The sequence below is a fragment of the Dermacentor albipictus genome, chromosome 6, assembly GCF_038994185.2.
Source record: "Dermacentor albipictus isolate Rhodes 1998 colony chromosome 6, USDA_Dalb.pri_finalv2, whole genome shotgun sequence".
NCBI classification, from domain to species: Eukaryota; Metazoa; Arthropoda; class Arachnida; order Ixodida; family Ixodidae; genus Dermacentor; species Dermacentor albipictus.
In genome coordinates, this window is record NC_091826.1 from 40,573,653 (window position 1) to 40,600,234 (window position 26,582).

General features: G+C 46.0%; 1 protein-coding gene across 1 annotated transcript; it reads left to right on the forward strand.

The window, feature by feature from the left end:
• Positions 1-10,971: 10,971 nt before the first annotated feature.
• Positions 10,972-25,189, forward strand: LOC139061001 (uncharacterized). The gene is made up of 3 exons (XM_070540380.1): positions 10,972-11,195; positions 22,428-22,719; positions 23,347-25,189. Exons 2-3 carry the CDS (start codon positions 22,438-22,440, stop codon positions 24,448-24,450), a joined length of 1,386 nt encoding a protein of 461 aa, XP_070396481.1. The 5' UTR covers positions 10,972-11,195; positions 22,428-22,437; the 3' UTR covers positions 24,451-25,189.
• The last annotated feature ends 1,393 nt before the right edge of the window (positions 25,190-26,582 follow it).

Genomic DNA, 26,582 nt, shown 5'->3' on the forward strand with positions numbered 1-26,582 from the left:
GTGGATGAAAACGAAGCTTGACAAACGTGGTCAGGTAATAAACTTCGGTGTTAACGTACTACAATGCAACTTCAATATTTTCTCGTGAGGGTACGCGATGCATTGTGCCCGCTTGCTGCAGAAATGTCTAGGTTCATCGAATCGGGGATAAATTATCTCCTATCAGCGATTCTGCCCATGGTATAACTCATATTTCGAAAGTTAACGTAGGACACTTCATCATTATCTTCAGCCTGGTTACGCCCACTGCAGGGCAAAGGCCTCTCCCATACTCCTCCAACAACCCCGGTCATGTACTAATTGTGGCCATGCTGTCCCTGCAAACTTCTTAATGACACTTTCCTGACACTTAATGTATGGTAAATTACATTACGCATAATCATATATTTTTTCGCATGTGTAGCTTTTTTTTTGCGCTGTGAACGTGAACCGTGAAGAAAGTCTTCATAGCTTTTGTGTTTGCACCTCTTCTTTATGAAACAGCGTAGTACGCTGCGTAGGACAGCAGCACAACAAACACCTCACCAGGCGCTGTATAAGCCAGGCTTCTGCGATCGGCTATGGGGACAGAGAGCGTCGACGGCTGATAGCTTTGTGTGCGCTGCATTGTTAGTAAAAATGAGCGGCGATTGGGGTTTTGGCCGCTAATGAGCAACTGCTCTTTGGTCTTGTGCGTTTTATTCTGTGTAGGTGTGCCAGGACAAATCCAAACCCTATGTCAGCAGGGGAGTAAATTTTTAACCCGACTGGTACGCAGTATATAAAAAAAAACCTTAACTGGAATGCGATACGGGACGACCGGTTTCCGCCCATTTCGCGTTAGTTTTGCTTGCAGTTTGTGTTCGCGCCGCTTAGTTCGCGTTGAAGCTAGAGAGAACACGAAGGTCAATTCGCTCGCTGCTGCTGCTGTCACGCTTTCTCACTCCAGAGTTGTGACACCGAGTGTGCGCGATCATGGAGTGAGGTGTGTTCATATTTGCTCGTGCGCGTGACACCATACTTGTTAGTTTAGCTAGTAAGGTAATCTTTACAAACTTATACTGTCGATAAAACTGCTATCCTCACTTAGTATAGCTGTCTATTATTGGCTACCGTAATCGATGCCGCAACATTTTTCAATAAGTTGAATAGATTCCTAGAATTGTTTGGTCATTCGATAACACTGAAGATCGCCATCCACGTTTACACTGCTTGCTTTCTTTTTCCTTAAAATATTGCACTGTTTGTGATTCAACTGTGGCATGTGATCTCTGATGTAGGATGCAGCGCGAATCTAGGTTACTTCACAATTTAAAACAGGATGCTGCACATAAATAAATTCAAGGGTTTGTCGAGCCAGAAGCAGTATCTGACTATGAGAAACGCCGTAGTGATAGAATGCCGACAAATTTCGACCACCTGAGCTTCTCTAACTGCACGTTACACGGGAGTTTTCACATTTCACCCTCATGGAAACGCGGCGGTCGTGGCCAGGATTTGATCCCGTGACCTAGCGCTAAGCGATGCAATGCCTTAGCCACTAAGAAACCATGGCGGGTGTCCAGATGACTATTCAGCGAGGCAAGAAGAAAGCATCTGACATTTCGCTCACTTTAGAGCGCAGCTCACAGGCGCCCATTCCTGCGTTGAGCGTCGTCGTGCATCGGCGTCGTGCCTCGGCGTAACCGAACCGACGAGCACAGCGAATGATAGAGCGAACACGGTGCGTGGCGGTGGATGAAAGACGGCGAGATTGAACAGAGGGCGAGGAGGAAAGATGTGGAAGCCACCTCGAAGCACCACCAGATGGCGCTCATGTCCACGCTTCCGCGGCAGCGGCGGGCTCGGCCATGTGGGGAAAGAAAAAAGAACCGGAAAGCACGTCTTCGCGCATAGTGTTCTCCTCAGGCGTTTCCCGGTAAAAATTGCGGATGGATAAGCTGCAGTTGCCGGGAAGCGGCAACTGTGTGGCCAATGATTTCGCGATATATTGAGGCATCGCACCAATCGGTGCAATGCCTCAATATATCGCGAAATGGAAACACATATAGAGCTGCACCCAAATTTCGCATGAGCAAGTATCGTAATTGTTGGGGAATATTTTCCTGCTGTTCACCAGCGTGTTCTTTTTTTATTACAAGTAGGTTCAGACACATTCTCAACGATGAAATAACATGGTTCGTGACGAACACCGCGTATATCTTTGTTCGTATGCATCTGCAGGTGGCGCCGAGTTTTGCGGCTGTTAAGGGTGGCCGAAAGCGCCTGCAGTGCTTGGAGAATGACTTGTGCAACACGACAAGGCATCCTGCTGTGTTTGGAGGCACCAAACATGCGTTCAACTATGACGCGTCAGAAAACTGGGTCACGCGTGCCGATTACTGTTGCGGTTATCTCCGCGAAGAAGGTTAGGGCATACATTATGAACCGCGCTCTTGCGGTTGCAAGCTTACGTATTTTGCGCATGTTGGTGAAGCTTTTGAGAATGGTACGGGCCCAATATTCGATTACGAGAGCTATACTGCTTGGTAATGAGTCTTCTGCCCCCACCAGGATAATTTCGTGTATTAGATATACGCAATTGATTAGCGAAATTTTATTAAACATCTTCCCAATTGTTGAATTCAGAGCATAATTTTCGATGATAAAGCTCACTCTTAATTCTAAACCAGTCCATTCAATTGTTTATCATCCAGCTATGCGCAGCGGAATGATTTTTCACTCTTTACACGCGCAGCACGATATGGAAAAGCCGAGTGATTGAATGCCCATGTGCCGCGACACTAGCTGTCCCATCAGTGATTTCAAGGAACTGCCAACGCTAGTTACAATGATGGGTTTTAGAAAATGAGATATGAGAACAGCAGCCGAGGTGCCTAATCTGATAAGAATGAGTGAACAGTATTTCCCATACAAAGGTGACCGAATGGCATCATCTGAAAAACGTAAAGCCCAAGCACGTGTAAATGTGCTGTTTAAAGCTGATAGGAAAACTGCGCGCGCAGACCGAACGTCCGAAAGTGCTGAATGGCTGACAATACGAACCGAGGCGACTTTTTCTAAAGAACATGGAGTAAAGAAACACCTCATGCATCACAAACAATGCTGTAAGAACAATACATATTATTTTTGATTATTCCTAGATTCCAGGGCCTTATCTTGTGACTAAGAACATATGTACAAGGGCCACTGCGTGTTTTCGACACAATTTGGCCTCAGTCGATGCAACGGGACGCCACGTATACAGAGGCGGCATCAACACAGGCTTCTAGTCAGGCGCTTGCAGAATGCCTTCCATGCCCGCACTCAAAACCAATGCGTAGGTGCACAGCGCGTTTGATGTCGTTCAGAAAACGCAATTTTTGAGATACAGCTTCCTGGTTATCAAGTTCCCAAGCGTATTATTCCTTGCCCGGCTTCTGCCGGCGCAAGCAACATGCTCTCAGGTTATCGTTCCTGGCAATCATTCGTCGAGATTTCGAAAAGCGCGAGTATTGAAATAAGTTACTTGTTGCCGGGTTTCACAAAAGGTGTCACAAACTTGGCCGCGTAAGATTCAGTACACACTGTAAACGAACTGCTCCACAACGGTCGACTTGCCTTTCGCTAACTGCCTCAAAGAGGCCGATGGGTGCGGCCACCGTGCTTATAATGTCCCGAAATAAGCTATGTATTGTTTGGGCCCATGGAAAGCATCACAGGCTTGTCCCAGTAACAGTCAGTACATTCTAAACTAGCTACGCCACAGCGGCGGATCTGTCATTCGGTAACTGCGTCACAGCAGGCGATGAGGCCAGCGTCGCCTACACCTAAAGTGCCTGAAACGCCGCGTGCTCTGCCAAACAAAATGTCTCACCTTGCCATTGTCAAATACCACAGGAGCGCCGTGTCGAAGAGCAGCACGGATGCAAAAACACGCCGAGACAATACACTTTACGTGAGCTACACGGAAAGAGACTAGCACGCCGGACCACCGAACGCTCACACGTGCGGCCAGCCTTGCTTACCCTTTGTCGTGTAGGTGGCATGCTTGGAGTGTCATTGGCTTGTCGCTGGGTAACGTAACATAAAGAAGTCGCAAATTGGCTGTTCTTTCATGCACGCTGTGGTTCCTTAGTGGCTATGCTGTTGGGGCGCTTAGCATGACGTCAATACAGTTTTCTCAGCCCCCCGCAAGTAGTCTAACATGTGCCCTATGATAAATAGGAAACTTGAACAGGGTGGCAAAAAATGAAAAGACGATTGCGGTGTTAGACATGTGTCCCCTTTAGTGCTTTGTAACAGCAGCATAGTTTATCAGATTCCACTTAAGTGCGGGGAAACTTACATTGGACAGTGCGGCAGGTGCATTACTATTAGACTAAAAGAACACAAACATTCATTAAAGAACCCTTATGCATCACATTTAGCGTCACATGGTTTCAATTGTGGTTGTAAACCTTTCTTTGAAGATACAAAAATTCTTTCCAGACACAAATGCCAAACCCACACGGGAAATAATCGAGGCATTCCACATCAAAAGATTAGGAGACATTCGCGTTAGCCATGCATCTTTGTCTCTGTTAGAATGCGAATTTCAGTACCTTCACAATACGTGTACTAATCTGAAGTAATCTTTTTTTTTTGTTTCCTTCTTTGACTTCCATACCTCCTGGTATGTTTAACTGATGTTTTTTACCCTGTCGCGTTCTTATGCTGCAGTTTTTGCAATCGCCTTTATATATATGTTCTTCGTTTTAATAAAAATGTAGTTGAGAGTTAGCGCTCGTCCTGTCTGCTCCTTTCTGTGTCCGTGTTCACTTCGTTGTTCAAGTATGCCCGTGCGCCACGCTCACGTTCGACGACCTGCCCGCTTGTGACATGACTAGGATACATCATCTGCCTGGAGCTTAATGTAAAAAAAATATTTGGATCATTTTTCCGCGCTACAATCGAAGATAAAGGTTTTCGACAGCATGAAAAAGAATCGGCCGCCCTGTTTTCAGCATTCTGTTGAAGCAGGCATTCCAAACATGCATAAGATTTCGCTAATACAATTCGTTGAGGAGTGCGAGATTAAATTGTACCTTCACGCTTTCCTTGCGCTTTCTTATTCTGGTCGATCAATTTCGTTTGTAATGGCTCCTATTAGCACGCTGTAACATTGACCAAATACAGCTTAGGCACACGACTATCTACTAGATTGGGATACCTGCTTTAATTTACACTGGAGGAACACTTGCTGCAGTTGCAGAGGTTTTTGGTAATCTTGGGCTTTCAACCCCATCTGAACATACTGCGCAGAAACAGCCAGAATCAAACGCATGTCAATGACATTCGTCAATAGTTGCGAAAGTTTCCTACTTTACCCTTCCCACTACGAATACAAAATGTTCGCGCGATTATTATCTATTTGCACGATCGACTCTGGGACTGTGGGACCGTTAACTTGCACTTGATGTCGAGTCTTTCACATGGATCCCTAAACTGCAAATCTGCACATAAGAGCCCTACCAGCATTTTCAAAATTCAGTTATTTTAGACAACACGCACGTATGCAATACTGTCATTATCACATATACGACTAAGCAGCTTGGACACACATTTTTGTTGAGTATACTCGCAGGTAAAATAACTAGATCATGTGAAAAACTCCAGCTCCTTTTCCTTAAATCAGTGTCTTCAAGGGGTACGCAAAAAATAACGTTTCTCTCGTGCACCGATTATCTTGCTATATAAGGAAAGATGTAGCATATGTTGTACATCATACTAATATGTTCTTTAATTTACCAAGTGAGGTGAATTATTTCTGTGGCTCATTCAGTCAAATTACACGGTAAGCTGCAGTCATCAATCTTCTGTTGGATTTTGCAAATGTTCAATGATACATGTCGCCCTGTTATGCAAATGCAATGGCAAGCCCGTCTGTGTATTTCTAAGGTAAAATATAAGCGATAAAAATAAAGAGGATATTTCTAGTCAGAAACAAGAAGCAAAAAAGATGAACGCATAGTATCAGAAGCCAAGGTTCAGAAATTATGAGAAGTGTGGAGTGATATTTTAAAACAAAGAATGGTACTTGAAAATGCAAGACTGTTTAGTAGAAGTCAAGCAAGTCAGTATAGGTAGAATACTCTGCAAGATTGTGCGAGTAATGGGATAGCAAACAATAGGTCAGGAAATGGGCTGTTTTTCTGCAATACAAAAGCTGATAATTGTCATTACATTAGTCACTTTAGCCTCATGAGACTGCTGCTTGAAAAATTCAGAAACAAACAAAAAAAGCAAGCCTACGCAAAATTAAAAAAAAATTAGTGGTGCTCTCTCTACACTGGTATAAATACTTAAAAGGAAGAGGTCTGGACACCGACCAAAAATGGTTTAAAAGAGTTATTTACGGTATAAATAAAAAGATACGGATTCCATATTATGAGGACATAATAGAGACCTTGTGAAACACTAAAGGAAAAATTCAGTTTCGAGCTATGGCACTTGCCGCATAGATGTGGGGGGCCTTGCACCAATAGTTATATTTACCATTGCATTTAGAAACTGAAAGCAGTCATGCAGACAAGGATGATTCTTTGTATTTTTGGCTACCACTTCAAATACCTCCACCAAGTGTTACAATGCTGCATGCAGTCATACTAAGGATCACACAGCAACACCTGCAGGTAAAAAGAAAAACCATTCAAGTGCTGCTGCATTCTGGACACTATCTTTGAAAACGTTTAGGCTAGAAGAGTGCAAAAAGCAGACATAAAAACTCCATTTATTTCCATAATATCCCATTTGAATGACCTTTTCTTTTTGCTTGGACAATGTCTACGCCTAGCCACAGCAGCTTCCTAATGCAGACTCCACAAGCCAAGACGCCGTGGACGCAAATGCTGCTAAGAGGCAAGAAGCAGTAGCACTGGTATTGACATTCATCCAATTTCTTCTTTTTTTCTTCCGTTTAGGCAGCCAGGACACCTCGAACCGCCACCTTGACTGCGGGTGTCACCCTAGTCGCTAAGGAAGCATTTGAGGGAAAGCGACAGGCAATGTAAACAGCTACTTCTCCATGTAAACGATACTTTTTTCGCTCAGGTGACTCTTAGGCTTCGCCACGCGAGCTCATCAGTGCAGACTCCAACAACAAATATGCCGCAGAGGCACGTGCAGGTCAGAGGCAAGAGGCAGTGGCCCTGGTGTTCGCATTAACCGAATTTCTTTCTTTTTCTTACGCTGAGGCAGCCAGCACACCTCCAACAGTCACCTTGACTGTGGGTGTGTCAGCAGATTCCTGTTGTACATATGCCCATAATAAACTTCAGTAAACTTGAACTTGATAATAAACTTGAAGGCAAATGGGACATCGATGCAATGCTTTTTTGAACATGTAGTGCACACATAGAATATATGTTATACTTTGCAGTGCTACAGAGCGTACTTTGAAGCTTCCCTCTACATTTTTCACCTTTAACTACGTACGTGTTGTGTGGCCCTCAATGCTGCAGTTCATGTTGTAGCAGCTGCTTTGTCTGTGTATTGCACACTGGATTAAGCTTGTGATATCCACATGTGCAAATGGCCGATACTTCTCTCACATATACGAAATAAATTGTGGGGTTTTTGCGTGCCAAAACCACTTCCTTATTATGACGCACGCCGTAGTTGGGGATTCCAGAAATTTCGACCACCTGGCGTTTTTTAACGTGAATGTAAATCTAAGTACACGGGTGTTTTCGCTTTCGGCCCCATCGAAATGCGGCCGCCGTGGCCTGGATTCGATCCCGTGACCTCATGCTGAGCAGCCTAACATATACAAAATAGGGTTCTATGTAGTGCTCAGCGTTACAATAAAAAATAAAAGTAAACAATCCCATCGTGGGATTGTGTTTAATACAGTAATGCCTATGACATTTATTGACAAGTGGACAACTTGAACTGGTCAATCCGTCATGGAAAGGATTGAATGTATACATGTAGAAAATAAGGATATGTGTCTGTGTGTTTTGGGGGGTGTATAAGATTAGGGCGGTATGAGAAAAACGTACCAACACCGTCCTCTAAAACTATTCCTTTACGGTAGCGTAACAAAGCTCATTATGCATACCGTTCATACAAATAACTGATATTAATACATACGCCCGGCGATGCGAGCTACATATGCCATGACTCGCATTCGCGACTGCACCGGATGGCCTCCATATTATTCTGGCTAATCGTGCTCATTGCACCGGGGCAAAATAAAAATCATGGGCGCAGGTGCATTTAAAGTATCTCGACCTTGCGAGGCACCACTGCGCGTGCCGCTCCCTGGCACCCACCTGCCTCGGCGGCCCCAACCTACATACCGTTCTGCTTCGAGCGTTGATTCCCCACTGTCCCTTGGCTGCCCTGGAGTTCCTGCGCCGCCTGCTTTATTACAATCTCAGGCGCTCTCCCGAGGCTTCCGTTTATCGGTTACATGTGCCCTACAGCTTGATCAGTACTTGAGAAAAACAAGGAAGAAGAAAACCCGATCTAGTGCGGTGACGAGAAAAGGAGCCCGCAACGAAAAAAGCGCCCAGCGGCTTCTGCGACATACCGCGCATGTGCGAAGAATGCGAACGCCAATGAGGAATCTGACCACAGCATCTGGCTTCTAACTCGTAACCTTATCGTGTGACACTCCTGCAACCGCATACCGCCGGTAACTTGAAGAGGATCTTCCTTCGGTTGCACAACTGCCACCTGCACGGCCAACATCGACCACACCCACACCATCCAGCGACATATAATAAAGAAACAACTTATAGAGCTCAAACACAGGGCTTCACGCACACCACATCACCACCCTACAAGCGAGACCCTGCTATTTGAGCCACGCGTGGGCTAATCTGCTAACTGCTCGAAGCTATCGGTTGCCAGATTAAAACTGGCTACTGTCGCCAAGTCTAGCAAACGTCTCAGGAGTTGGCAACCTCAGCGCGTAGCAACATGGCGGTGCTCTTGCGGTTCCCGATTTCTGTGCATGGGCCCTATGGGTAGCTTGTCCTCTAGAGCCAGTATAGTAACTCTATGCGCTGAACCACAAAGACGGAGCACAATGGCTGAATTAACTGTAGCGCACCAAGCGGATGGGATTAACTCGTTCCGGTTCGGTTTTGAGCGCGGCCGTTTTGAACGCTGGCTGGAGCGCGCTACGCCGGCTGCGCTACTCGGTGCCCCCCCTTTCTTGTTTGCTTCTGCTACTCGATCGCGAGCAGTGTTAAATGATTCCGCACGTAAGTGCAAAATCGCTTATTTAGTTAAAATTATTGCAAACGATCTTTTCAATCCTCCATCGAATATGGGCCACGTGCAATTTCATAAAGGAAACGCAAGACACCTTATAAAATGTGTAAATGTTTATTTAGCGCAAACACTAATACCAATACCCTAATCCCGTGACCCTCTCGTTGAGATGGCACGCCGCTCTGCGCAGCTCCCACCTCGACGACCAACTCTGGGCGACCCAGCAGGCCTACGAAGCGGCGAAGAGGCAAAACCTCGACGTCCCATCGTGGGAGGCCTAGGCCCAGCCGACAAAACTGCTGGTGCTTATTAAAGTTCACTCTCTCTCTCTCTCTCTCTAAATAAATTCTCGTTCTGGCCTTTTCGTCCGTTCATCCAACGCTGTCGCTCCAGCTAAACCACAGTAGTTCCCGTACAATGCTCCCCCGGACAGCATCAGCTAAAGAAAAAAGTAAATTACAAACATGTGTCAGTGTGGCATTTAGACCTTATAGGAATACTGCATGTGAACGGGAAACGTGCGAAAGGGAGGAATAGGCGATATTACAATCAAAAACAATTCGTTCTTACATGCATGGCTTACATGTTCTTACATACTTGTTATCACTCTTGGCAATCGCTCATCGCGTCTTCGACAAGCATGAGTACCGAAAGACGGTATAGCTTTGCGGGGCCATATAAAGCGTCACAAACTTAAGATACAGTACACGCCAAACTGGTCACCACGACAGGCTTGCTTTGTTGCTGCGACACTGTCCCAGGGGCGGCAAGCGTGCCTCAAAGGTATCCCAAAAAGCAACAAAATTATTTACATAATTTTGGGGGTCAGTGAATGCGTCACGAACTTGTCCGAGTAGCATTTAGTACACGGGAAACTAACTGCGGCACACGGCCGAGCTTCTTTTTGCTAACTGCATCACAACGCCAAGCGTGGCAACTATGCGTGGAAAGTACCCCAAAAAGTAACGAAATTAGTTCCGTTCTGGGTCATGGGTTCTGGGTCAAAATAATGTTCTGGGTCAAAGAAAGAAACTTGTTTCAGTAACACTCAGTACACGCGAAACTGCGTCACATGGCCGAGGTGCTTTTCGCTAACCGGGTTACAAAGCCGAGTACAGCGAGCGCACCCAAAAATTGTCGGAACAAGTTACAATAATGTTGAGGCTCATAGAAAGCGTCGCATATATCTCCCAGTACGAGTCATTAACTCAAATTAACCACGCCAGGGCAGCCAAGCTGTGTTTCGCTAAATGCGTCACAAGTCTCGGTTCCATGCCGTAAAAGCCAAAATTGCTTGAAATGCGCCACACACCATCAGACAAAATTTCTCATCTTGGCGTAGTCCAATAATGCAGTGGTGCCATGTCGAACACGCTACATCCAAAAGAGATGGGTCGCCGAACAGGCGAACTTCACGTGTGCGCCACCGGCCTTGCGGGCTTCGGTGGCGTAGCCACAGAACACCTATATGGCGTAACTGGCACATGACGCATGCACCTGTCACGCCTGGCGTGCCGTTAGTTTATTGCTAGGTGACTCAAGAAAAATAAGTCGCAAAGTATAAGCTCCTTTATACGCAAAACGTTTTAGCTTTAGCGGGAAATAATAAATAAAAACAAAGCGTTGTCTGCAAGTTCATTTGACATTCTTTTTTTCCCATGCTGGCGTCAACTAACGGATGGGATTAAAATGAGCTGTGACGTGTTTCCTGTTGCCAGCTTTTGCCGAGTGTCACTTCTTGTCGAATTTATTTCTCTACGGCTGAACTATCAGCACTCTTTACAGGCTGAGGCCAGCGTATCGTCAAGTCAGCGGTGCAGACGGAAGTGCCATCTACCGGAGCCTGTTGCATTTTTCACGCCGCTTATCAAAGTGTTCTTGGATGGGGCGTTCTTTCTGGAGCCTGCTTCTCTAGCGGATCGGCTGCGACGACGAAAGGACGCACGCTGAACTACTCACTACAGGCTTTGCAGGTTGGTTGTAAGCTTTTTACATAAGGCGTATGCGTATGCACCAGTAATATCGTCGCTGTTGCTTCCTTGCGTTTTGTATGGAGGTAAACTGTGACAGTGCCTTTACTTTGCGCGTTGTGTGATTCCTTATTTGTTTCTGAGCAAAGGAAAAGTCACCTTTGTGGTATTGTTTGTGTAACCGAAGATAAAGAGGTTAATGTTTCGGGTGGTTTGGGCGGCATTGGGAAAGCTATTGCCGAGAAACTACAGCTTCTCGGCAATAGCTTTAGGTACTGGCAATAGCTTTAGGTACTGGCAATAGCTTTAGGTACTAGTAATAGCTTTAGGTAATAGCAATAGCTTTAGGTAAGTGAAAGCTATTGCCTAGAAGCTATAGCTTCTCGGCAATAGCTTTAATCTACTTAACACATTAGATAGTAAAGTTCTTGGATGCCTTGCTTGGAAAACCTAATACTTATTCAACTGAGGAGAAAGTGGAAGTTGGTCTACATGTACAGGCAGGATTGAAGTATGAAAGGGATGAAAATCTCTCTGTGAGCCGATGACATAGAAGCTTTAGCCTTGAAGTTTCGAAAGCTTGTGTTTGTAGTAACGTAACGGCCTCCAGACGGTAACATTGATTTATTTATTCAATATCTAGAAAACCAACTTTCCGTCGTTATTGACCTCAATTACACATTAGTGCTCTGTGGTGACTTAAACATAGACATGTTGAGCAACAGATATAAAACGGCTCGATATTCAGACCTTCCTTCGACATTTTTCCCAAGTTCACTTGCTATGCAAATCCACAGTACTACTTGTTCTGCTCTGCTAGACTTTTTAATCGAAAACTGTTCCATTCATCCAATGCAGGCAGGTGCGCCCAGTGCCGCGATGAGTGATCATTTGCCCGCATTTTTACTCATTAAACCATTTATATGAGGTAGTCATGCTTCCCCAGCCACTCATTTTCAACGAATAAATGTATGTGCGGTCCCATTTCAGAGAGGAAGTTAGTGAATTAAAGTGGAACAACGTATTATCATGTTCTTGCGCTGATGTCCTGTATGACTAATTTATTGATTCTTTGTGATCTGTACAAAAAACGCTTTTCTTATTAGGCCTTAACAAGGTCAAGTGGGCTGGCAAACTCTGGCTCACTTACAGAATACTTAATATAATTAAAGAAAACAATAGGTTATGTCAGGTCTTTCTCGTAATGCGAGTTATGAACGCACTGAAAGCATTAAGGTTTACAGAAATAAACTCGCAAAATACAAAAGCACGCTAAACGTTGTTACTTCACGATGTTAGATGGTGTTAGGGACACTTAAAGCATTGGAAATATACCTACTTCTGTCATTTCACCTAAAAGACAAACCGGTTATATTGGCGAGCAATTAATTAACAATGAACTACTCAAGAGTACACTAATAGCCAACAAGTTTAACGAGCACTTCACTTCGTTAGTCGATAGCACCCACAGTGAAGGTTCATTAGGCCACTTACCTGTCTCGCCTTAAAACATTCGCTATTTGCTCATCCAACAGATCAACAAGAGGTCATTAATTTGTTTCAATGTTTCAAAAATATTGCTGTTAGGCAAGCTGTATTGTTACGGCATTCGCGGTGTCATTCTAGCTCCTACAAAAAGTTATGTATCAAATAGTGATCAATGTGTATCTATAAAGCGAGAGCTGTCATTGTCTAAAGGTGTTAAAATGGCGTATGACGAGGAATATAGTGGGGCCCCCTTTATTGGATATTATGGATATTGTAAGAGTTGACAGCTTTGTGAATTGCCATTGATGCGGATGACGCAAGCCCTTTTTTCTGGTAAAACCGCTGACGATCTTCTTGCATTACATGTGGTTGTTGACATCTTGTTGTATTTGCTAATAAAGTACCGAAAATGTTATTTATTCACGGTAAAAAAAAAAACTTCCTACACGCATATTGCTCTAGAACTAAACCTGCATCGTTCCAAGCGACACCAGACTCGTGTAAACCATCTCACGAATTATTTCCTAACATGTAATGAAATGGAACTTTCCCCATTCGTAAAACAGTTGATGTTATGTCGAATTCATACTTGTTTTTGGATTACCATACTGAGCACATAAGTCATAAACATTCCAGAGTTCTAGCTTACTGAGTAGTTGTCAACATATATTACCTGTACCTGAAGAGCGTTTAGTGTAAAATGCACTTTTTTTTTAATTCTCATCTACATTATTCTTATCTGGTCCGGTCGTCAGGCTCTAAAACATCCATAAATACTCTGGTCTGACTGCGAAAAAAAAACGTTTTACAGTCTATTGCGGGTGTCTCGTATAATACGTGCACCTCTGCATTGTTTAAGAAGTTCAGAATCTTGAGACTTGATTGTTGCTACGAAAACCAGCTCTTGCCGGTTTTTACATCTGAAATACGCAGGGGCAGAAAGTACAGGCGCGGCCACAATTAGCGGTAACACGGAGCGGGTGGCCGCGCTCCGCCGAGTGCCACGACGGGCAACGCTACTAGATACTTTTCAGTTGTAAAACTCCGCCTGGGAGCGGCGCGAGAAGGTGACCCTCTGCCGTCTCCTCTCGCGAGGTGGCGCTGCCGCCATGGTTGGCCCGGTTGGCTGCGGAAGCTTCCCAAAGCAGCAGCGCGCCGCCGACTCAATGCCACAATTTTTTTTTGTTTGCTGCACTTCGTGGCGCTAAATATTCAAAGAATAGCCTTTTTACATTGTGCACTCTGTAAAAAGCAGCTAATAGGCGAATGAACAGGAGAGTGAGGATTTTCGTTAGTGGAATGTTTTATGTACACATGAAAAAAAGAATAGGACCAGTACAACGCCGGATTGATGAATCTAAGCATTATGCATCGATATTCACAAAAGACGCGCTTTCTTGGTTGCTACAGCTACCTTATGACTGCTTTCTAGTCGAAAGTTTGCATCCCTGAAGTAAAACTGCATCCGCATAACAATGAAGAAATTCAGTACTTCGCACGTGAACGCGAACATATGCGCTGCACAACCAAGAAGAGGGAGGCAGCACCCCTCTAGATAATCTAAAACCTTCCAAAATATCTCTCCGCAAAGGCTTGCCTCATCCAGGGAAGCCAACACACTTTTGTTAGCAGTCTTCATAGAGCCCAGTATCTTTGGCATCGGGTGCTTTAAGGAACCTTGCTTGAGTCTTCTGCACTCAAGTAACTGTCACAGCCAACTGCTGGGGTTTCAAAGCTTATGTCCGTTATGCATAGATCCCATGGGGCACCCTTTGTGACTTTACGAATAACATATCCACACGGATAATAAACAACGTCATTGTCCCCCATGTTCATTGCTCATTGCTATGCTCATTGCAAGCACATTCTGGTGAGCTGCTTCGCTCCAGGCAACTTATCAACGTCGCCTCAATGGCATTGCGAGGACTACTTTTTTTACTTGCAGGCTTCTCTCGTCTGCTTGAATGTGTCATTGATGCTGACGAGCACAGGTCCTGGCACACCGTCCACACTACCACGTAGCGCTGTTTTAACAGGTGTATACAGGTTTAGAAGGCGGAATATCTGCGTGAAGTTGGTTATAGTAGGATGGGACTCATCTCAACCGAAGGAACGCACTAGTCTAATGGATTGCTGAAAGAAACGTGAGAGGGAATTTCCTAGCAAACAGTGCAATCTGAATGTAGTCACAACAAATGTGAACAGTGTGTCTTACCTCCAGTGGATCTTGATGTAACTTGGCTGTCGAAACATAGAGCACACCTGGACGCGGCAGATCATCGACAATGTCTAAAGTCTACATCAGAGTTACTCGCAGTGACTTTGTCGTTTGTTGTGGTGCAAAAACCTTCAGGTTCTTTTGAATTGCATTCTGTTCTGTCAAGTTCAGCAGTTCCAAAAAATCTTTGATGACCTGACATGATTAGTGTAACAATTTTATATCCCTTAGGAAATGCGCACGAAGTTCAAAGGCGGTGGTCTGATAAACTATGTTGACGTAGAATGCTCGCCGACATTTAATAACACAAAAAAAACAGGAGCGAGAACAGACAAAGTGATAGGAAGAGCGCTGCGCCCTCCCTAGCTATCACTTTGTCTCGTTCTCGTATTTTTTCTTGTTTCCTTGCCGTTTCATTGTTCCATTGCAGGTATATGTGCTCACAAGGCGTGCAGCATTTTCCTGGCACACAAATAAGAAACACGAGCAAAACGTGGCACGCTTCTGCACGCATCGGCGTCTCTGTCCACCCGCACAAACGTTGTTCGCACCAACGTTACTAGATTACTAGTAGCGATGGTTCGCACCACCCGCCTTCGGGCCGACAGTGTCGCGCGCGCCACCCCGCGGGCGCGACAGAAAGGGGCCAGGTGCCGCGGCGGACTTTGACAACTGAAAGTAATCTAGTAACGTTGACGATGGGCGCCGCGAGAAGGGCTGCGGCGCATGCGCAATAAGCGCCAGAGACGGAGTTAGTTGCGCGTCGTCTGCTACGGTTCCTCCCACTTCGCCGCGAGCCGCGAAACCTAGATTGCGCGTGCGCTTTAGAGTTCACGAACCCTGTAGCAATGGTGCGTCAGCTGGTAGTAGTCTAAATCGGTTATCAAAACACGCAGGCATGCTGTACACCTAAAATGTTAACCGCGCCTTTTACTTCTAAAATGTCCCTTTTGTCACATAGGGTCGATTTCAGAATTCGCATTCTAAGGAAGTAAGAAAACCACACGACAAACAAGGCATATTAATAAATCTATGCTTCAGGTTTATTATACGGTAAATACGAAGAAGCCCAGACCACGGCTATAAATAAAGCTTAGATGGTCTCCTTCCTTTCGGGCACCATGGCTACAGTCTTTTGTACTAGAGCGCGTGTGGCGAAGTGGGAGGGACCTTAGCCTACGAGGCGCAGCTTACTCCGCCTCTGGCGCTGATTGCGCTTGCACCGCAGTACTTCTCGCGGTGCCCGCTTAGAGTAAAATCCCTTAAGCTTAGTAATGTAGTGACTCTCCTCCTCCGCCTTCACTCCTCCTCGTTTCTCCTCTCTTTCACGCGCCCTCCTCGACCGTGGCGCCACGTACACTGCTCCAGCGTAGCAACGGCGCCAACATGCGCTCCTCGCCACTCCGTAGACGCTTCTCGAGCAAATATGGCGCTGATTCACGGCGCGAGGACCCACGTGATGCTATTAGGCCAATAGCAACGTGGCGTCGGCCTCGGCCAGAGCGCGCGAGGAGGATGCGGCATTCTTCAAAGCGTGGCACTACTTTACGAAGTTTAAGAGGCTTTAGCTTAGTGGCCAAAGTAGCGCGGCCACGCGGGCCGTGTTCCCTCTAACAGTGGCCGCGCCTGTCTAACTCAACATGCAGAGAACTGGCATCTACCATGCCCTCGTAGAAATTATTGTTTTCAAACTCTTCGTTTCTGTCTTCGCAGCACACTTAATAGAGGAAAATTAACTATTGAGAACTTACATGATTTATAAAAAACCACGTTGAATATTATAATGCGCTTATTTCAATAATTACAAAACGTGCAGTGTTTGTGCTATGTGAACGTATAATGGTTTCCAGCAAGTACGGACGCGAGCACAAGTAAGTAGAAAAAGACAGGACAATGTTGGTCCTGTCCTGTCCGTTTCTACTTACTTGTGCTCGCGTCCGGACTTGCTGGAAACCATTATACGTTCACGGTGCACCAACTGGCCCAGCAAACTACTCTACTAAACTTAGTGCTATGTAAATGTTTTATTCATGCATTGTTGGGAAAGTTCCCATGAGTATGTTGATGTAGCGTTGTTTTTTGCTGCCTGCACTTTTGGTTTTTCGTTTTGCTTTAGGGGTGGTGGGTCTGGTCAAGCTGTCTTTATGCAGTTTTGTTCCCCCCATACTCAAGCAATTATGCGCATTCTTCATGTACCATGTGCTTAAATAAATAAACTTAAACTCAAACACAAGACGACACACAGCCCTGAACGACCAGCTAGGTATAGCTATGAGAGTGAGCCATGTCTACTCGCACTGAACTTCAGGAATCGCTGTTGCGCATTCCAGAGAAATTTTAAACTTCAAAGCGCTTATAAATTGCGTAGCACGGATACCAGTTGCGCCTTTTAAAGACAGGTTAATATTGACATAACGTACAGCCCTCTTTTTTATTCCAACAAAGGAATTGTTCAGAGTGCACCACTGAACTTGGGAGCAAGACACCCTGGCCATTGCACCAGCCGCATCGTTGAAATCGCCATCGCGTGAAAAGAGCCATCGGAAAATCGCATTGCGATGCGTAAAACCGCACTGGTATTTTCCACTCCAGTCGCAGCATGTGACATAGCCTCTATCTATACTTTTTTTTTCGCATCGGGTACGTTTCTAGCCTCATTCGTGGAGCTGTCCCTGAGATAGTGCAGTCTAGTGATGTGTGCCAATCCAGATTATGAATATCAGGGGCGCTACCGGCACTGGTGGTATCGGTACCGCTGGTATCGCCTTGGACTATCACCACACGGTAGCCTTCTTTTTTCCCTAGTGACAGCTAGCGTATGAAACCTTGTGGTTGACACGCAGCACCTCTGGTCGAAGGTGCAAACACTGTCATTTGAGGAATCACTGGCCTCTCGAAATAAACTACATGGTTCATACACCCCATTTTTACCCGGCAAATCACTCAGGCAGACTGTCTTTAGTCTACTACAAATGAACGTTGAATCACCTTCTGACAGCTTTTTCGGCACGCCTGTGGTGCCGGCCCTGAAAATCGCCTGTGCCTGACAGCATAGTCATAGTTCTTCACCTGGATTACTTGAAGCGGCAGACTTGCACGATATATCGAGATACATAGCCAACTTGATAACAAAAAATCAGTCGCTAGGCTTTTAAGTAAGTACATTAGTCTGCTTATTGAATATTTACGAATTATGCACTTATGAAAGAATGCAAGGCCTAGCCATTTGGAAAAAATTTTAAGGATGACATGGGTTTCAAGATATGTTCCTTCAAACTTGGGGTAAGAATGCACTGTTGTCTTATTGAGTTATTTAACCAACCAGCTTTTTATGCAGCGACTGGCTGAAGTAACTGGAACGCCCACGTATTTGGTCCCACATTTGGGGGATGGATATCTCGGAAATAGTGTCACCTTGGAAATCAGTTGCATGTGGGCACGACACACCTTTAGAATTCACCGGCTAAAACTCGCAAATGGCAATATGTGCCCTAAGGTATTTAATTAAGAACAATTAGAATTTTCAATTTCTCGTACATGTAATGTCCGACTCTTGGACGGATCCAAGTCAAGAACTACAACCACGCGATCTGCCACAGGCGATATTTAAAAATTCTCTATAGTCTCAATTTAAACTAAAACCCGTAGTATAACACAATATCCTTCGAAAGTGAAACCATTCACAGAGATACCAAAACATTTTACCATTCATCATCATCATCATCATCAGCAGCAGCAGCAGCATCATCATCACCAGCCTGGTTACGCCCACTGCAGGGCAAAGTATTCTCCCCTACTTCTCCAACTAAACCGATCATGTACAAATTTTGGCCATGTTGTCTCTGCAAACGTCTTAATCTCATCCGACCACCTAACTTTCTGTCGCCCCCTGCTACGCTTCCCTTCCCTTGCAATCCAGTTCGTAACCCTTAATGAACATCGGTGATCTTCCCTCCTCATTACATGCGCTGCCCATGCCCATTTCTTTTTCTTGATTTCAACTAAGATGTTAACTCGCATTTGTTCCCTCAACCAATCCGCTCTTTTCTTATCCCTTAGCGTTACACCCATCATTCTCCTTTCCATAGCTCATTGCGTCGTCCTCAATTTAAGTAGAACCCTTTTCGTAAGCCACCAGGTTTCTGCCCCGTAGGTGAGCACTGGTAAGACACAGCTCTTATACATTTTTCTCTTGAGGGATAATGGCAACCTGCTGTTTATGATCTGAGAATGCCTGCAAACGCACCCCAGCCGAATCTTATTCTTCTGATTATTTCAGTCGCATGATCCGGATCTGTGGTCACTACCTGTGCTAGATGTATTCTCTTACCATTTCCAGTGCCTCGATATCTATCGAAAACTGCTGTTCTCTTCCGAGACTGTTAAACATTACTTTTGTTTACTGCAGATTAATTTTTAGACCCACCCTTCTGCTTTGCCTCTTAGGTCAGTGAGCATGCATTGCAATTGGTCCCCTGAGTTACTAAGCAAGGCAATATCATCAGCGAATCGTAGGTTACTAAGGTATTCTCCATTAACTTTCATCCCCAATTCTTCCCAATCCAGGTCTCTGAATAGCTCCTGTATTTTAACAATACAGGATGTCAAACTCGTTTTTTTTACACTGCGGCATTATCACGTCAGCCATATTTAGCGCTTGATTCCTGGTGCCAAACTGCAGAGACTTCTAGGTGTAGGTTTGCTCTGGTTTCGTATACCCTACGGGCCACGTGAAGCTGTCTGCGGCTTTGACCTGCACCTAATAATAAATACGCCAAATATGCTGCCCCCTCGCAAGTCACGGGCATCGAACCAGGGACCTCGTGGTGAGCAGCAGTTCACTGCGGCGGGTGCAGGTGATGTACAAAAGGCAACCCATCATGCATAAGGACACATGCGCTGAGCACAGGCGTCTGTAGGAATCGCTCGGACATGGAGCTGTTCTGATTAAGTCCACAATGGAGGCGGCATTCGTGTACGTTGGCATTCGACGAACACGTGCTTATCAGTCTCACTTTTTATTCAACTGCTCAGGTTGTAGGAGATGAGGAGGACTTTGGGATGAAAACTTGGGAGGTTTATTTGCATTATTTACAGTGAGAGTCAATTAACCGTCTTAGGGTCATTACGGGCCGGCAGCAACTCGGACGCTGCGGCCCGTAGCAAGAAGTTCGAAAGAGATGAATCAGGGAATGCTCTAGGAATGCCCTCTTGCTGCTCCCGGTCCGTGTCTTTTAAGCTATTCGGTGTCTCGAAGACACGTCACGTTCGGCCAATGGGAGAGCCCGCTCCGGTGACGCCATCTTCGGTCAATCAGCGAGCCCGCTCGGGTGTCGTCATTTTCGGCCAATGGTAGGCGCCCATGCGATGGTGTCACACCCGGTGAAGAGAGTCGATACTTAGTCCCCCATTGTCCGAGGGTTTACTTCTCCCTGCGGTCTTGCCTTGCTGACTTGCAATGCGCCATCACAATAGATGGATGAGGGTGATGCCGCCAGGTTTTCACGGCGCAATACAGCCGCCTCGCTTCGAGACCCACTTTACCCGCAAAAGTGCCATACTCTCGCTTCACTTTCGTGAAGAGTCAAGCAGTGAATAGCTTCACCTGCGGCACACGAAGGTGGGGCAGCCAACATGTTTGCACGTTCCGCGCCTCGGGAATGGGGTGTCCGTGCTTCTGCGCTCCTTAATTAGCTGTGGTGCGATTCGATGTGGTCTGGAGAACTCGAAGTAGGCTTAGGAAATGGTCCCATATCTAACAAGGTGAGCAAAGAATAGGGCTGGGCGGTACTCGCAGACTCAATAAAGAAGAAAGAAATCGAGCTTAGTTGCTAATATACCGGCTCTTTGGTATTTTTCAGCACAATCGTCCTACCCATTAGCACACGTGAGCCATAAGCCTGCCGTTTCGATGGTGCAGTTTCGAAGTTGCAGCCGCTGTCGCCTTTAAAGAGCCGCGGCCAGGTTCAGAACGCTGAGACTTGATTCACTTAGTGAGGCCTATCCCAGCTGTGCTTATAATTTTCATCATTCTAACTTATAGTCCACATCATAATGAAAGCGTCTCAGAGAAATGTCTGTTCATTGCAGCTGTTTAGTTCTAACACCGATGAAGAATTTCCACGTTGCAGAGATAAATAACGTGCATTTTTGTGAGTGCCAAGTGCAGCTATCACTTTAGAAATACCACTGATGCATGACACTGGTTGTACAAGGTTTCACTTAATTTTCAAGGAGTCTATAACGAAAACAAGGCTGGCAAGTGGTTATTCGTGTTCTGGCAAATTCGATATATTGCTCTGAAACAATTCAGCATTTACTACAATGATTTAAATATTTCTCTGAAGCGGATGAAAAGACGCCAAGATATTCCGCGAGAAACTCCGGACATAAATCCACGAGACAGTAAATCTGGCTTCTTCCTACTAATATACAGCAAGCGATGCCCTTGGGTCGGTGAGAAGTGCACCACACCTGGCCACCCTTGTGTGCCGAGTGAGTCGAATAATTGCACTTCTGCAAGTTTCCTAATCTTATCAGTCGATCATGAGTCACCGATGATACCATTAAACTAGGGTTGTTCGCACAACAAAGTTCTCGAACTGAATCGCCTTTAAGAGTGAAACGTTATAGCATTCAAAGATCCTTGACTGCTTCTCACGCTTCCCGACAACTGGAGCGTGTGTATCCGGGAAACGCTGGCCGCGAATGCTATGCACGAAGGCGGGCTTTCTGGTAGAAACAAGGCATCGAATCGGGCGCGCCACTTTGCGCCGGACGACATACTCGCACGCGGGCGCGGGCAAATGTCGGACGCCGTGGCTGGTTTATGGATGGTAGAAACGCTGGAACGCGGGTTTCTTTGAGTATTCGCGTAACACAGTCATGTTTTCTCGTATAATCAAATACCAATCCGACACTATCGTGTGTGAAGGTTGTGTGTAAGTCATACTTTACAATTTTACTACGTATTTTAGCTTGAGAAATTTAATTAGTTAAGTAACTTCCTTGCTGCACATGGAGGGCCTGGGATATGGATGATTGAAAAATCTTTTGGCCGAAACGTCTGACTCCGACGCTGAAGTTTCCGCGACGCGGGGTCCTTAACACTCTCGCGGTAATATGAAGCTTCCGTGAAGTCTGGCAACGAAAGGTTTGTTTACGTCGCATGATCATTGTGATGCCGTTGACACTGCAGGTTAGCTCAACTGTGAAGCTTGTGAGACAAAAGGGAAGTTTATGGTACCTATTGCGCCCTGACAATAACAATGAAATGAAGGAACGGCCCGTCATTAAACACATTTAGTAAAGAGTACTAAAGCACGTCGCATCAGGCACGTAGGCTCATCCCCGTCGATTGTATCACATATGTCATGAGGCTAAAACATCAACGATAAGAGCGTCACCCATCTTAGGAGGCCACACCATCAATAGCAAGGAGACGTTCGCACCGAGATAAATGCTTTGCCGTATACATTCCTTCTGCAATCATCGATGCCATAAATGAGCACTTGGATACCATTGCCCAGATTTCCAAGAATGCCGGACACCACGTACCACATGTGCGGATTTGCGAGCGGCCTCAACTGGCGGCCCATCAAATTCATGCAGCGCCTGGAGACCACCAGAGTCTGCCGGCTTTGCGGAGTCGTGCCGCAAAGCATAGCCGTGCTGCCTTGTGCGCACTTGATGTGCGGCTCTTGCTTGGACGGATGCGCCAGTGAAGGTGGCCACGCATGTCCACTGGACAAGATCTCGTTCGTAGCCGAGTCGGACGTCTCTTGGATAACGTTTCACCAGAAGCACATGGAAAAGCGACAGGTACGGTCAGCCTCTTCCTCATTATCATTTTTATCATCCTCCTATTCCTCATAAGCGTATTCACTGACATCATTATTATAATCATCATCATCATCAATTTATTCACTTCAGACGACGCTTCTCCTAACGATTACTCATTATTCATATCCTGCGATCAGCCGGCTCCAGTCTATGCCTGCAGATTTCATCAGCTGATCAGATCATCCTATCACTTACCCCTGCTTGCTCTGTCATCAGCCACGCTGCTTAACCATATATTGTTTGACACACAACCTCAAACCCCTCATTATGCAGAGCCTTTGCAAGAATTTATTTAGGCAGTGAATAATTAACTACAGATGTTCTTCTACAGAGTCCACATGATGACAGTTTAGCGAAGTGCACTAGTAGGCTTACACATTTTTGTCGGCAAATTTTTCTATGGGTCTTGTTCGACCATTGTAATGGGTTAGAAGGCGCGGTTCTCTACAAACATAATAGGGTGATAAATTGATGGTGCTGTGGACATATGAACCTCCTCGTGAGTGGGACAGGGAAACAAGAATTGTTCCTTGCGAGTGTTATAGAACTTACTACCTTCCGAAGAATGCAGTCCTAACGGCATTCTCTTTTTTTTAACGCGTAAAGGTATGCTGCTGGAACACCCACAACGGTTGCGGCTTTGTGGGCCCAGCAGGGGAGCTGCTGGATCATTTTGAGAAGCGCTGTTCCTTCCATGCCACGAGGTGCCCTCGCTGCCGGGACGCAGTGCTGCGTAAGGACTTGCCGAGACACTACGAAGCTGGATGCAACGGGGTCGCGTCGCTGCAGCTGAGCGTTGCCTGGCACGTATCCTCAATCGACGTGGCCACACCAAATGCTAACGACGAGCCGGCGGTCGACTGCTCTTGCCACGACATGCTGACGTCTATCCAGGGCAGGGTCAACGACCTTGCCGAGACCATGGCGAGACTCAACTCCAGACAACTTCAAGAGGAAGCGATTGAGAGGCGCTCGACCACCACCCTGGGCGCAACGAGAGGGCAGGCCGCGGATTTTGTGCATGACCTAACGCCGCTGCCGGTAGCCGCGGATCTCCGGGCTCTCGTGTCAGCGCTGAACGAGATGAAGGTCGTCGTCGCCGAGGGATTCGGGAAACTGGAACGAAAAGTGCGGATGGAGGATCTCCCGGCTGGTACGTCACCGATGCAACAGGCGCAGGCGGACGTCACCAGCCGACCGGCAGAGGGTGGACCGCCTCCGCCGTCTGTACTCCTCGAAATGCCGGGCAGTACTGCAGGACACCATGACGTCCAGAGCAACGACGCTGGTACAGAACTCATTGTGCTTAGCTTGCTGTACAAGCCTTGTGAGGTGGCGCAGCAGTTCAGTGAAGACAAGTACTTCTGTTGTGAGATCGGCTCCGACGGTGAGAACACCAGTGTGTGCGTCAAGTGCATCATGCGAGGGAACGCGAGCTTCGTCGCAGTCGAAGGCATGCTTAGCGACCCCGAGAACTGGAAAGTGCGCGTCGTCCGGCCCTTGCGCGTTGAAGATTTGAGTTCGCCGTACTTGAGGAAGTGGATGCCTGGAGAAGTGCGCAAACTATATTACCGGCCCCGATGGTTTACACATCAGAAAATCAAATTGTGGTGCCTTCTTGACACGACCACCCTAGCTAGAAAAATGACACCAGACGGAGGATTTCAAATAGACTTCTCGATAGAACTGGAACGGTGCGTTTCCCTGTGACGTGAGAGAGTGCAAAGTTCTGAACATTCCTCAATAAATGTTTGGTGTTCGCGCGAAAGCAACTGTTCCGCTCGATCGGCAGTTATTCTTTCTGGCAATGCAAACGCACTGTTATATGCACTGTTATGAAAAGCAACAGACATATTTATATCGATGGACTTATTTTACAGTAGAATTATTCAGCGCAGTTCTATAACACATTTTGTGTCATTACTGGAAAAGCTGAAGCCAGATTTTGTTTCTTGTCGTGGAGGATTCTTATGTGTCATTAAGGGACGTAAAGTATAGCATGCGGGCTTCCTTACACTGCACCCATTTAATATATTCTACCGGCTGGAAAAAGTGTGTTGTCATAACGACCTTTTATAGCAGTATTAGTAAGGAAACTGTATATCTTTGTTCGCACTAGAATCGAATTGTATTACAAATACATTTACAGGGCAGCTTTTATGTGTCTCTCAATGTAGAATCAATTAAGCATTGCAAATCTTCTGGAACACCGAAACTGTTTTAAAGTACTGTTTTCAGTATTCAAGAAGTTTAGAATGCTAGAGATAAATGAAGTGACAAGATTCGTTCAAAGAAAAAAAAAAGGCCGCAATTTCGCTCGAATAGTTAGGCATAATTAACTGGGATAGCAAATTATTAGACAACTTTACGCAGTATTAAAACTCTTTGTTTTCTCAGCCGCGAGAACTGCTGTAAACATTCACTTAGTAAATAAAGTGACGAACTTAGAGCCGCGTCTGCACGGGGTAGCATTAACACATCTCACATCGGTGACCGCGGACAATCGCTATCGCCGCGGTCCGCTATTCAACGCATCGCCTGACGCGATGAAGAGGCGGCAGCAGCGGCGAGCGAAGTGCCCTTCCTGCGGCCTCTCGCTTCAACGCAAACCAGGCGCGCCAGAACCACAGCGTAGGGTGCGCAGCCGGACAGGCGGCTCTGGCCTTCAAGGCGTGCAACAGGCCTTCGCTAGTGCTTCTACCCTCCTATTGCGAACGATGCCAGCAAGACTACGGCGCGCTCAAGTAAAATCAAAATTCGATAATAAATAGCCCTCTTTCGAAGCGGATATTACGGGATATAAGGGAGCCGAATAGCGCAGGGCCAGACATTAATAAAGCTTCGAGTCAGCATGGTTGCAAAAGCACGCAGTGCATCACCCGGTTCATTTGATTAGTGTTGGTAACTTAACACCATAATCGTTCACTCGATAGCGACTTGCCTCGACCGGCTGTCACGCAATGAAATTGTCGCAGTACGCTATGTCGTTTCAGTCCCGGTTTCAGTCTTTCGCTGGCACACGTCGGTTTTCCTGTGTTTCGTCACGCATATAACGGTTTTATGTCGGTAAGATTGTTTGATGGTGCACTAGCGATATCATGAACTTTTTCGCTCTTAGATGGCCGTGCGGTAGAGCGAAGGAAACGAATTTTTTTTTTGTTAGTTGAGCGTGAATAGTCTGACGAGCTGCTCTTATGTTCCTAAAGACATAGCTCTGAAACCGGGGGCAGATGTAAGCTTAGTTTGCAGTCATAGGGCTTTTGTAGACCTGATTTTCTTTTTCAAGTGCTGCTGCCGGCGACTTCACCAACCGTACCTTTTTTTTGCATGTAATCATTGGGCCATGCCGTATAGACTGAAGATCACGCCAAAGCCAAAATATCCCCATTTGTACGTTTGATATACTGAATGCATTGACAGGTTGTCAGGAGGAGATATTAACCACTTCAGGTGAGTAGTTTGACATGGTATAAGTATAACCAGCGTGCTCCCCGAATGCATTGAAATTTGTTTAGTAGTTTCCGAGCGGGAACTTTTATCCAAGTTGATCGTCGCAAACGAACGTCTATACGTGAGCATCTGCAGTGCGTGTTGAGCAAACTACAAATCTTCATTTACGTCTATTTGTCAAGAAGTGGCACATATCGCAAATATATGTATAGCGGGAGCTGAAGCAGGCTGCATGCGAGCGCATTCGACTACTGCGGTTGGCGATGCAAGATGAAGGGAAATTAATCTGGTGGCTCGTGTGGAGCCGCTCGCACTGTCGCCATCTGTACTAGCGGCGAAACTGCCCCCTCGTCACATTGACAACGGAACGCTCTTAACAAATCAGTCGGCTC